At 31.8% G+C, this 13917-nt stretch overlaps 1 protein-coding gene across 3 annotated transcripts in view; it reads left to right on the top strand.

The window, feature by feature from the left end:
* FBXO8 (F-box protein 8) overlaps nt 1–13685 on the top strand; it is a 54782-nt gene extending 41097 nt beyond the window's left edge. For all 3 annotated transcript variants that reach the window (XM_008000287.3, XM_008000286.3, XM_037993866.2), the window contains 3 exons: nt 8804–8922; nt 10882–11078; nt 13055–13685. In XM_008000287.3, the coding sequence (XP_007998478.1) occupies nt 8804–8922; nt 10882–11078; nt 13055–13242 (504 nt within the window). In that variant the 3' untranslated portion in view covers nt 13243–13685. The remainder of the gene's footprint in view (nt 1–8803; nt 8923–10881; nt 11079–13054) is intronic.
* The last annotated feature ends 232 nt before the right edge of the window (nt 13686–13917 follow it).

Raw genomic sequence — 13917 nt, 5'->3', positions numbered from 1 at the left:
ACTGTTCTAGGCCTTGAGGTTCTTCCTCTTCTGGAACTTTTGGATTCTAGTAGATAACTATGTGACACCTGACTAATGGTCCTTCGTGAAGTATGTTTTGGTCACATCAATATCTCCTAGCTTTAAATGATACCCTTTGTCTTTAATTGTATTTTCTGACATGTATATGCAATATTTTGCATATACAGTAACATTTTGTTTCAGTAGTGCTGCTGAGTTTAATCTTTTTGACATTTAAGCAATAATTAGGGGTCCAAAGTTACCTTAAAATTGAAATGTGTGTCTTGGCTATAATGTTGGCAGGATGAATAGATACTTACATTGCATGATTAAGTATATACTTGTGCTGGCAGTGAACCTACCATGTATATCCCAACTTGCTTCTCTGCTTGTCTGCTAGTAAGACTTTTTTTTTTAAATGTTGTTTACTTTAAAACTGTTTCAGAGCTGTTAAAATATATTTATAAATGTACATATTAATATCTAGGTAATATGATAAAACTAGTATTTATGGGTTAGTCATTTAAACAGTTGTATATATGCACATTGCAAATCCAGTATTTGTATGTGATTCTTATAAAACAAGAATTCTAAACTAGCATCATTGTTAAATGTGTCACTTTCTCATTACTTTCCATTATTAATCGTAACCTAATAGAGATTTATCTCCGTATTTTGATTAGAATGCTTTCTTTTTCTAATATAGAAACAGGTTAGAGATAAAGGGGGCTTTTCCAAGAAGCTTGACTCAGCTAGCAACAGCTTTTTTGATAATAATTACAGTAATGATTGTTACATTTAATTGATAGTAGTAATTTACTATTTAGGAAATACTTTCTTATCTATCATGTTGATCCATCCCAGTCACTAATGTGGTTCTTTTCGGCAATACTAGAATTCACAGATGTGGTTCTTTTTCTGTTTGAAGCTATTAGAACTAATTAAAAGGGACTTTTAATTATTTAAAACTTCAGAAAATTAGGTTCATGTTATTTTGTTTGCCATTGCTTTTTCTCTCTTGAAAAATAAGCAGAAAGACCTGTCCTATGCGTCCTTTGTGTTTTCTCTGGACTCCATTGGAGGGAATATTTATTTTTATTTAGATTTTCCTTAAACCATCATTCTTTTATGTGAGATTTTCTGTTGACATCTTTTAACTGCAAACAATTTCAGGTGTATATATCTCTGTCCTTAGCAGTTCCTCAGCGTTCTGCTCTTTAATATGTTGAAAAGTCTTCCATAAATCATTCTAGCTGAAATTGTTGCCAATTCAAACAATGTTTATACATAAACTGGTTTCATATTATACGAAAGGTAAATGTAAAATCAAAACTGAATAATATGACTCTTCATTATCCTCCAGACAAAATGTGGTATTCTGTTTCATAACTAACTGAGAGAACTGGGTATAGGATACTGGCACTCTCTCTTCACAACTGTTAATTCTCCCACTTCAGTGTGGACAGTGTGTATTCTCTGTTCCTGCTCTGGAAGAAAGAAGACTGAAATCTGCTATTCAGACTTAAAACTGACATCAAAACCATCTTTACGTTTCTTTCCCAATTTCCATTGCCCCTTTTCCTCTTAGTTCTATGTAACACAGAGCCTTCCGGTGAATAGCCTAGTTACGGGTTTCTCAGTGAGAGGAAAACTTAGTACTCTTATAATCTTTCTATCTAGGACAACTTTTAAAATCTGGGCATAGTTTTTACTTTAGTCTTTGAATATAGTGATTGTATTAGGAATAACTGTTGTAATATTTATAGGCAGCTTGATAAAAGCAATGCATGACATTTCTGTTATGTATGTGCTCAAGGTTACCGTTAAACATTGAAGGTCATGGAAAATTACAGAAAGTAGAAAACATTACAAAATGTAGTGGCTAGAATGAAATGAAATGACAGGATAAAAACATAGACACCTAGTCTTAAACGTACTAGTTAAGAAATCTGCACTTATTTTACTGCAGCCAAAAAGCAAGGTGTTGATTTTTTATTTGCATAACAAATATCCTCAGATAAATTATTCTCAATTATCCACATTCTCTGGGGCCCGCCCTCCCTTGACTGTAGAGCACATGTTCTCTGATTAAATAGGGAGAGGGAGAACTTCTGTACTGATACAAATTAACAGATTTTACATTTACCTTAGCAATTCTTAAAACACTGTAGAAAAGAAGAAATAGTATCAGAGCAGTGATCTTAACCATTGCTGCTGCTATTTTCAAACAAAACAATGGGGATGTTCCCATTTGACCTACAGAAGTGCCAATTAATTTTTACTGTTAATAACATATATCACTTAATTTTTACATTATCTTCAGTTTGAAAATGTTACATTTCAGTTTAAATTTCATTGTCAACTATATACTTGAAAAATAATATATTCAGTTAATTTCACTGTGGTTAAAATGTATACTTGAAAAATAATATATTGGTTATCATGTTGAAAGAAAAGTTAGAAATCTAGATTGAGCTATATTGTTTCAGGATTTTTATTTTTTTTTTAAGTCTTCAAAATTCTTTTTTTAAAGAAAATTAAATGCAGTGTGCATCTGGCTTTCTATTATATAATGGTCTAAGGACAGTTTGATTACCTGAAAAGTAGTAGCCATTGTACTAGATTTTACATTGTATACTAGGACAAAATTAAACGCAACTTAGTAAATCAAATTTTTTTCTACATTTCTTTACTAAGTTGTTCTTTAGGAAAAAAATTAAAGGTACTCGCTAGTATGTGACAGTTTTGTTTTATTAGTGACACCAATAAAACAAAACAAAACATCGTATAACTTTTATTGACACCAACTGTTACACAATATATGTGCCAGGTGTCTGTGCCAGTAGACAGTACTTTCAGTACCAATAGTCAGTACTTTTTCATTGGGCTTTGCACGTCTAATTTTCTAGACAGAATTCACTGTGTTCCCAAATATATATTTACAGATTCTGAGCATATGTATGGTAGATTTTGCTTAACCTTAACAAGAGATGCGTTGAATTCACATTAACTTCACCTAGATTCTCACTGCTACTTGGCTCTCCTAGTTTATTCCTAGTGAATTCCCAGTCATATCCTGCATCGTTGTTGATAGAAATCTTCACCACTTTGCCCAGGAATCCAAATCAGCCCTCGCTTTTCCAGTGCTCCCCAGACAATGAGTGCTCTCTAAGAAGGAAACCAACATGTCCTTTGTTTTCTGCTTTTCATTTTCTTACTGTAGCTGTCTCTGAACCAGTGTTACTGTGCTGTCCCCCAGGCTCATCATTATTAACTCCAGCAGTATTTTCAAACCCTCCCCTGCTCTCTTGATCGGCTTTGCTGCCCCTGTAGCACAATCTCCGCACATCAGTCTTTTCCTGTCTCCATTGACCTCTTTTTGTCTTCTGACATGATTAGGTCGAAATTATCTTGAAAAAAAAAAACTTTCTCTTTTTTCCCTTTAATTTTGCCATTTTTTCCCTCCTTTGTACTAATATATTTTTCAAGTGAGTGGACAGTACTCAGTTTCCTTACCTTGAGCTCGTTCTTTCGTTTTCTTCTTGGATTTCAGCCTCTGCTACAGTGTGGAAAGAGACCTCTTGAAAGTCACTTCTTTCCTCCCAGTCACCAAACTCAGTGCCCTCTTCCTATTCTAGTATCCTTGAGCTATTTGAAAGAAAAAGAAAACTAGCTCTGTTCCTTTTGCTATGCACTTAGCCCACTAAGATTTTTACTGATTAGGAAACTAAGGCTCAGGAAGATTGAGTAGATTGTTTATATTCATATCATCGTTAAGTTGCAGAACCATGGCTTGGTCCCTGTCCTAAAAATGATGCTCTTTCCATCATACTGCATAATTGCACTAGACACCCTGTTCTTTAACTCAAAGGCTCTTGGCCTCTGGAACATTATTCTATCCTTTTCTTCATTACTCCCTTACTGATATTTCTTATCCAGGATCCTGAATCTGTATCTTCAACCCTCACTTTTAAAATATATCCTATTACATTAGCAACTACCTACTATGCCTTTCTAGTTATATCTGTCATCACCTAAAGTTCAACATTTCTAAAAGCTAACTCATCACTGTTGTCTTCAAATCAACGCGTTCTGTGACTTTTTTTACTTATCATTTTCTGTCAGTCATTTCCCTCTTCATCTAAGCCAGAGCCATCAGCTGTCCTTCACTTTTCACTGTCACATGGCTTGATAGCCAGCATATTTATCAAGTTATTTTCATATATGTAGCATATTTCTAGTGCTTTTTCATATGTTCAAACCTGGACAGTGGTACAGCCTACTATCTATTGAGTGCTCTGCTGAATGGCCCACTGTCCAATTTTTCTTTCGTTATTTCTCTTTATATTGCTGCCAAATTCACATTGTAGCCCATTGCTTCATCAGGTTTAAAAGCCTTCAGAGGCTTCCAGTTAGATTTAGGATAGAGAATAAACTTCTTACCCTAAAATTCAGTGCTATTTCTGTCACTGTCATAGTCTGGTTGTAGACTTACTCTCCAACCCAAAATATTTCCCCCTCCTTCCTAAAAATAATCTTTAAAAATTTTATATTACTTTTGCTCATATAATACAGTATTAACTGGAGCATTCTTCTCCAGTGTTCTCCTCATTCAGAGCTGTCTAAACCCCTTACATTCCTTGTCTAAACCCCTTACATTACTTCAGTCTAATCTCTAGCAGGAAACCTTATCCAAATGTCCTATCCCATAGTGACTTTTTTTCCTTTCAGTGAACTGCTGAAACACTTTTCATAAGCATTCATTTAGATTTTCTTCTACTGCCATGTACTATTGATGTACCTTGGCACAAGTGTGTATACTAGATGTTTATGTACGTGTCTTATTGCCACATATAAACTTAAATTTTCTTAGGGCAAAATTGTGTTACACTACTCAGTGTCTATCACTGAATACCTTGCCTATCACACCTTGTGTTTAATATATTTCAAAAATATATTAAATGTAGACAATGTTAATGTATTATTTCATGTTTTAAAAAACATTTTAAAGCAGATACATATATGTAAATATGCACAGATATACAATCTATTTTACAAGCTAGTCTTTAGGCATTCATCTTTCTATGTAAATGTAAAGTGAACTGGATATTTTTTTTTTAAAAATCAAATGACTATGAAATTTATAATTAGTAGCATGAACATTATTTACCAGTTTATTTTCCCGAGAAATATGAGGCCTAATATCTATTTTAATAAGAGGAATTTTATTTACCCCACTGTAACTATCCTTTAAAACTATTTTTTTTTTAAATATATTTTGGCTAATAGTTTCCTTTACCTGACAAGAGCTGATCTCTGTGCTTGGAGATAACTGAGATCAATCATGATAGTTTCAGCCCATTATAGTACTGACACCATCATGATTCATCTCAGAGTTATCTGACAAAACTGTCTCAGAATTCTCCCCACATGCAAGAAAAGGAACTACATTATGACTGCAACAATTTAGATAATTCTAAAAGTTGAACAGAGTTGCAAATGGGAGTTAAAATGTGTATAGATTAAACAGTCAAATTTAAGTAGTTCTGAGTTTGAAGCTTAATCTTATTTTGAAAATGTAAAAACAACAACAACAAAAATTGAATCAAGCAAAGACAAATGATTGGTCTTTGAACAGCTCAACTGAAATTACAAGCATTCCCTTCCTTATGTGGTACTAACCTGTCTGCCTATAAGTGACATTTCCTGACTTGACTTCTATACTCATCTAGGATAGGGATTTGTAACCTGCGGTCCTTAGATGGAATTCAATTTCTGTTTTAAAAAATGTGTACGTGCATTATTCTGGGAAGAAGTTCTGTGACTTTCCTAGTACTCAGAAGGGTCCATAACCTCCCAAAAGAGCTTAATATCTTCACTACCACTACACACATCTTTTCCTTTGTCCTTGTGACACAGCCTTATAGATATCCTAAAGTCTTAATCTTTTCTTCTTTCCTAAGTATATCTTCTTCTCTGGCCTAATACTCCTGCGTCCCTCAGCTCTTTCTTACATAACATGAATTCGACACCCTTCAACAATCTCACCGGGTCTTGATTTTCTTTATCCAGATAAGTCCTAATTTGTCAGTATGCCTCATAAAAGGTGACACACAAAATTGGAAACTTTTATAGTCAATTATGTAGACTATACTAAGCTACAACCTTCCTTCTTTAGAATACTATATATATATTAATCTAGACTCATGATTTCCTTTGCATGTGAGACACTGCACAGATGTCCATGCACATACACACTGCTCAGAGTTCTAGTCCTGACTAATCACTGATATGCTATGTGGTCTAGGAGTTTCTCTACCATTCTTCTAAAATTTTACTTTTAAAAATACTTATACCACTTACTAAACAAATGTATAGTTATTCAGCAGACCTCATGCTGTGGTATTTTTTTGTATTTAATTGTAGGTTGGTGTGAAAGTGATTGCGGTTTTTTGACATTACTTTTAATGGCAAAAACTGCAATCACTTTCACACCAACCTAAAATATAAGAAGATGAGAATTTGGATGACTTCCAACTTGCTTATTAGAGACAGTTATAATCTGGTCTTATGTCTTTTTTGTATTTGTTATTCCTTTACCATTCACTTTGGTAGCCCTTCTAAAGTAACCTTCCTCTCCAAAGGAATCCCAAGCTTGAAGCTGATGTCTCTTTTCCTCATAAAACCAATAGAGTTGGCTTATTTCAAACTGTGTTCCCAGTTTCCAGGATTGAATTTAACAATTCTTTGTGCTCATGCCTGCTCCTATGTATTTGATTAATTTGGGAGAACTCAGGTTAGATTAGATGTAAAATTCTCAAAATGTGTTTTTTATAAAACAGAATATGGCTAACAGTGTATTTTTATGATGTTTACATAAGGCAAATACCAATGTTCATTTATAACTAAGTATCACCAAATGATATTAAAGTGGCATAGATTACATAACTAGAGAATTAGATATCATTAATGTATAGTATTATTAGGTTTGTTTATTTTGCACAATTTTTAAAAAGTAGCTTAGCATTAGTTCTACATCTCAGATACTGATTTAGGTATGAATAAAGAATCTATTAAATAATACTTAATTGACATTGTTTTTAATCATTTCAATTAAAGTTAAATACTGGAAATAATTCTAAAATATTGTTACCCTTCTACACTGAGGAATTTTGGAAGCAATTAAACCTGACTTTTGCTAAGCAGATTGAGTATACAGTCAACTCTCGATTATTCAAACTAATGAAGGAAAGGATAGAACAAGCATTAATGGTTTTCTAGTTGCTGCCCCCTCGGACAGTTGATGAAAGCCTCATTCCAAAGAAGTATTTTGGCTTTCCATCTTATCATATTACATTTTCTAGTCCTTGTATTCAGGATTTAGTCTGAAATACAGGTTACAACAGAGTTGACAAGAAAGTTTTCACGTTATCACATTGTGCTTTTCTTCATGTACATTTTTAAAATCAGTGCCTTAGCATTGCTTTTGTATTATTAAAATTCACATGAAAATTTGATCAAATTGCTAGTAGGCTATTATGTTGATGGCTCATAAAGTTAGTTTTATATAAAAAGCCTTATCTTTGAATTACAACTTACAGATAATTATAACCTTTCAAAAGCATTACCTCGTGGTACCTAATTACTTAAAAAAAAAAAATTGCCGTAAAAGTTTTATGAGAAAGTTTTTATCTTGAAAAGGTTTTTATAGATATTCTTCCAACTTTTAAAATTCTTAATGTGTGTAATATTTCTGAGTACTATGTAAGTGTTTGTAAAGTGAAGAAATGCCAAAGGAATTTATGTGTGAAAACATTATGTTGTGTGTATATAATACGTCATTTTCTCTACCAATTAGCGGCACATAGTGTGCTAGTATCCAGACATAAGTATTCATGGGAATGCATGTATCTGGATAACTGCAAGTTGAAATAAACCCACCTGCCTTTTATTTCAATAACTGCACATTCAAATCCAGCTAAGACATTTATTTGAATGTGACCTCTGTATATGTGAGAGAATACTGTTTTCAGCATTTGATTTTTTTGTTGGTGGTGGTGTTTTGTTGTTGGTGGTTTAAATCTAAAGTAGGTAAAAACTTATGGGTAATGCTTCTCTGGAAAACTTTGCATGCAGAGAAAAGGAAATTCAAAGATAAATTCTATGAAAAACTTTGAATTGTTTTGTCTTAATATGTTTTCCCTCAGTGTGTATTGTAACTAGGTTCTTGTAGAATGTAGCAATGTTTAAAGCCAAAGTAGTACAACCTATAAATTGGCCTGGAGTTGGGCCTCCTTTAAGTTAAATAATTTAATATTTTTCTTCCAGAATAAAATCACTAGTCTTTCATTTGGAGTATTTTTTTTATCAAAAAACTATTTCCTTGAAAGGCACACTACTACAATATATATGTGAACTTTAAGAAATCATGTGTTCTATTAGACATCGGAAGTATTTGTTACAAGGCTTGTTTTAATGTCTGTATTGTGGTTTCATCTGCAGCCCCCTTCCCCAAATTAGGCCATATTTCTGTATAGTTAGTTTTACCTGACATGAGCCAGAAAATTAAATAAGATTTCTTTAACAGTCTTAACTTTGAATTTCCTGCTTTTCATTGCATGTAAACTATCAACCACAAACAATAGTTTCAGTCCAAGTTCTAGCTTGTATTTTGCATGATAAAGCTACAAAAAGTCTATTAATACTGGAAACAATTTATAGCTACTGTTCTGCTATTGCTTAATTGTTAAAATATATAAATAAAGAACAATTTTATTTATGTAGACTTGTCTTTCTGCTTTAGGGAGTGAACTACTTTATGTCCAAGGGTATCCTAGATGATTCGCCAAAGGAAATAGCAAAGTTTATCTTCTGTACAAGAACACTAAATTGGAAAAAACTGAGAATCTATCTTGATGAAAGGTAAAGACAAAAATTAACTTTTCATGCAAAATGAGTTGAGTAATGTTTTTGATGAGTTAAGTTTTACTTTAATACTGCGTAATAATCATCTGGTTGCAAAATTGAGTAAAGACAGGGAAAAGATTCCTATATCTCATACATCATTTCTTTTGTGAGCTTTAACTTGTTGATGAGGAAGTTACCATTTTAAAAGTAAAAGTCCACACAAAATGGAAGCCCAACGTCTTTGTAGTAGCAAACCAAAACAAAATATTTTTCAGGAATCTGCAACCCTGATTTTTTAAAAGTAGCCATAATCTAAGTGTTTATATTGGTAAAAATTCTGAATTACGAAATTATCCATATAAAAAAGCTAGTACAAAGACAGATTATAGTCATAAACCCCAAATCCTAGGGATATAAGGTATATATATTTGCATTTAGACACTATATAGAAATGTCATGTTCAAGTAAGAAAATTATGAAAATGTAACATTTAGCAGTGTTTTACACAGAGATGATGGTTAGTATGCTGTTCTGATTTGATAGTTATTCATTTGTACACTTTACTTTTGGTTATTAATGAACTTAAATTTTGGGACAACGTTTTGATGTCACATAACTGAACCACCATTTTTAGAATTAGAGCTCTCATACGAATCTAATGTATGGCTTCAAAATATGTTTACCTTCATTGTAATTCTCAAAATTTTGTATATCTCAATATTTTTAAAGAACAATCTGTAAATGTTCATAATATTCCAGAAACCTTGCTAGAGTAGTAGTACATGGATGATTAAGATATAATCCCTGTCATCAAGAAGTTCACAGTCCAGCATACTGGTCATTGAAACATGTAAAAATGACATCATTAAGTGTTTTTTTAATCTTTAAGTGCCAAGTACCTAGGGATAGGCAGGGGTTTTTTTCTTTCTTTTCTCTTTCTTCTTTCTTTCTTGTTTCTTCTTCTTCTTCTTCTTCTTCTTTTTTTTTTTTTTTTTTTTTTTTTTTTGGTGAAGAACCAGATCTTTTTGTAAATATTTTAGGTTTTGTGGGTCGTACGATCTTTGTCACAGCTACTTAAAACTCTGCCATTCTGTGGTGAAAGCAGATAGAGAGAATACATAAACTAGTGTGAATGTGTTCTAATAAGCTGTATTTACAAAAGCAGGCAGCAGGCCAGATTTGGCCCAGTTGCTGTAGTTCGCCTATTCCTGTTATATGCAATTGGTAGAAGTTGAAGACTATGATCATATAATCATGACTGAGTTCAATAAGAATTGAAGGCCGTTGTAACAAAGTTTCACTCTATATTGGAATGCTAGTGATTTTTTTTAAAATTACGTATACACACACAAATATTTATATTATAGCAAATAAGCTAAATGTATATCAATAGGATTGTTGCATCCATTAGATAGGATACTGTGAAGCCACTAAAAATAAATTAGGTGGATCTAGGTATAAAGATATACAAAGCTGTCCACAATATACTATGTGAAAAAAGCAAAAAAAATTCTAAAACAATATATAGCGTATGTAGGCATTCTTAAAAGTCTGTGTAAATAGTTTTTACCTCTGAAGATGTGAATTGGTGTAGGTGGAGACTTTCATTACTTTCATAATTTGAAAAATAAATAAATCTATTGCTATTTGGATTTAGCCAAGAAGACACTTAAAAATAAGTTGTTCGTTTTAATACTAGAGAACTCCTTTTTTTTCATTATAGAGGTAAAAATACTAGGTTTTACCTTGTTTGATTCTGTTATAAACCACTCATGAGAGATTTCAAAGTTAACTTCTTAAATAATCATACCTAGATTTTTTAAATATTGGGAATTATGCTTACTTCTGTAGGACTAGCTGATCTAGTAATCAATAATAAGGTATTTTTATCCAAAAAATGGAAATTTGTTATTTTTTTCTTTCCATTTTTTTAATGAAGAAAAGTTAAAGCTGTGCCTTTTTTTCTTTCTATAGGAGAGATGTCTTGGATGACCTTGTAACATTGCATAATTTTAGAAATCAGTTCTTGCCAAATGCACTGAGAGAATTTTTTCGTCATATCCATGCCCCTGAAGAGCGTGGAGAGTATCTTGAAACTCTTATAACAAAGTTCTCACATAGATTCTGTGCTTGTAACCCTGATTTAATGCGAGAACTTGGCCTTAGTCCTGGTAAGAATATATATATTAATAGTACATCACCCCATGCCCACTTTTAGGTAGAAACAGAGACATACGAGACATTTGTCTCACTGTGGGGAAAAATATTCTCAGTAATTACAAATACTTGTTTTACTGTTTGTGGGAGTGACTACTTCATCATTTATGTCAGCTTAGGAAAAACAGTTTGTCATAGCTATGGTGTGTGTGTGTTTGTGTGTATATAAATACACATAGCTATGTATACATAGTCATTTATATTTTTTATATATTACATAAAAATTTATATATAAATATATATTACAAATTTATATATATACAAATGTCTATTGGACATGCATATAGACATATAGACATATATAGACATATAGGCATTTGTATATATACATTTGTTACATATGTCTCTATGTCTATGTATGTATATACAGATATTTGTATATATAAATTTGTAATATATGTTTGTACATATGTATATATAGACATTTGTACATATTTAAATTTGTAAATATAATATATGCATTTGTATATATGTTTATACATATATGCATACACATAGCTATCATGCATGTATGTGTATGTGTATATATGTATATATACATATAATTTTTTAGAATACATATACACATATTACATAGAATGCATATACATAAAATATGGATGCAAGATAAGCAGTCTTTTTCCTTCCAGATGCTATCTACTGTGATACTCTTCGATTCCACTTTCCATTAAAACAGTATATGTGTGTGTATATATGTGTGTATATATATGCACACAACTGTACACACACATATACATACATGTACATATATATTCACACACACGCATACTGTTTTAAGAAGAAAGTTAGACTTAGCTACATAAGTTCTTTAAGAAATTATTCTTGTTTGGGTGTTAGGTATTTCTACTAGTCTAATTGAAAACTCGAGAAATTATTTTTAAAGCTTTTAATAATCTGCATATTATATAGGTAGCACCATTTTTCACTAAAATTTGTTTTTAATACAACTGGTTTTCATTGTTTGTGTGTACTTCTATCTATATGTGTATGTTTGTGTGCATATGATATAGCCTGAATCTCCTACATATTTTTTCAATTGGTATAGCTTATCTTTTCATATCAAAAATTTTATTGTGCTTATCTTATTAAACAGATATTACAAAACTGTTCCTGCCATGTGAAATTTGTTGAGCATGCTTTACATGACATAATGTTCAACTTGGCTTTCTTAAGACTGCAGGATTCCAAAATATCATCTCCATAGTAGTAGAACTATCATGACATTTGTTACTATTTTAATATTAAACATCAAATATTACCCTAAGCATATATAAAATCTTGTTGCATGGTGCTCAGGTGTAGCAGTCTTTTCCCTAAAGATTTACTTTAAAAATTAATATGTAAATTCCACAGGCCTTTATAACATGTATCTTAAATGAGAATATTAATAATCTTTTGAATTATTTACATTTTATTTATTAGTACCAGATTAATACATTTTCTTGTCATTAAAGATGCTTTCCAATTAAATTGGGTTTTTGTAAAAGCATTCTATATAAATTTTTTTTAGAAAGAGGAGCTAAATACTGACAGTACAAATGTATTTTATGGATGTTTGAATAGAAATATCACATTTGAAAGCAAAGACAAAATAAAGGCAGTGCTAAATTTTTTAAATCTAGAATGAATTTTTACTGTACACTCCTAAACTGTTCTAAAGTTATTTTGAAATGAAGGAAATACATGCTTAATTAGTATTAAGATAGGATGATAACCATCCTGGTTTGCTCAGGACTGAGTTTCCCAGGATGACACGACTTTCAATGCAAAACTGGGAAGAGCCTAGACAAATTGGGATGGACTGGTCACTCTGTATTTATGAGCTAATCTTGATCTCTTGAAATTATCAACATTTTTGCCTTACATTATGTCCTTGGAATCATATTTTGTAAACCAACTAATAATTTGAACTGTTTCTTTTTCCTTCCAGATGCTGTCTATGTACTGTGCTACTCTTTGATTCTACTTTCCATTGACCTCACTAGCCCTCATGTGAAGAATAAAATGTCAAAAAGAGAATTTATTCGAAATACCCGTCGCGCTGCTCAAAATATTAGTGAAGATTTTGTAGGGCATCTTTATGACAATATCTACCTTATTGGCCATGTGGCTGCATGAAAGCACAGTTGCTAGGACTTCAAGTTTTTACTTCAGACTAAAGCTACCCAAGGACTTAGCAGATATGGGGGTTACATCAGTGCTGGTCATTGTAGCCTGAGTATACAATCAAGCTTCAGTGTGCAACCTTTTTTTCTTTTGCCATTTTCTATTTTAGTAATTTCCTTGGGGAACTAAATAATTTTACAGAATTTTTCCTAATTTTTTTTATCATGTTTTGCACAAAGCAGAGCCATTGTCTAACACAGCTGTTAAAGAATGATAAACTGACATTATACTCTAAAAGATGGTGTATTTGTGCATTAGATTTGCCTGAAAAACTTTATCCATTTCCATTCTTTATACAAATACCATGTAATGTGTACATATTTAACTAAAGAGATTTATAGTCATAATTATTTTATTGTAAAGATTTTAACTAAAGTTTTTCCTTTTCTCTCAAACTGAGTTCTGAAATTTATTTGATTCTGATCTGAAACTTTGTCTTCTTAAAAGTTAGATCTGACTTCAGATAGAAACCAATACCAGCTTCCTTTTCCTTTAAACTTTGAAGAGTGTTAATTTGTTACTATATTACTATGCAAAACTGGCAGTTATTTTTATAATATAAATTTATAATTTGATTTTTTATTTTAAAAACTGGGTTAATCAAGTCTCAGTCCTTTAAACCATTTA

This window comes from Chlorocebus sabaeus, chromosome 7, assembly GCF_047675955.1.
Source record: "Chlorocebus sabaeus isolate Y175 chromosome 7, mChlSab1.0.hap1, whole genome shotgun sequence".
Classification (NCBI taxonomy): domain Eukaryota; kingdom Metazoa; phylum Chordata; class Mammalia; order Primates; family Cercopithecidae; genus Chlorocebus; species Chlorocebus sabaeus.
Note: the sequence above shows the minus strand (reverse complement) of the source record. Positions and strands in the feature narration are given on the sequence as shown.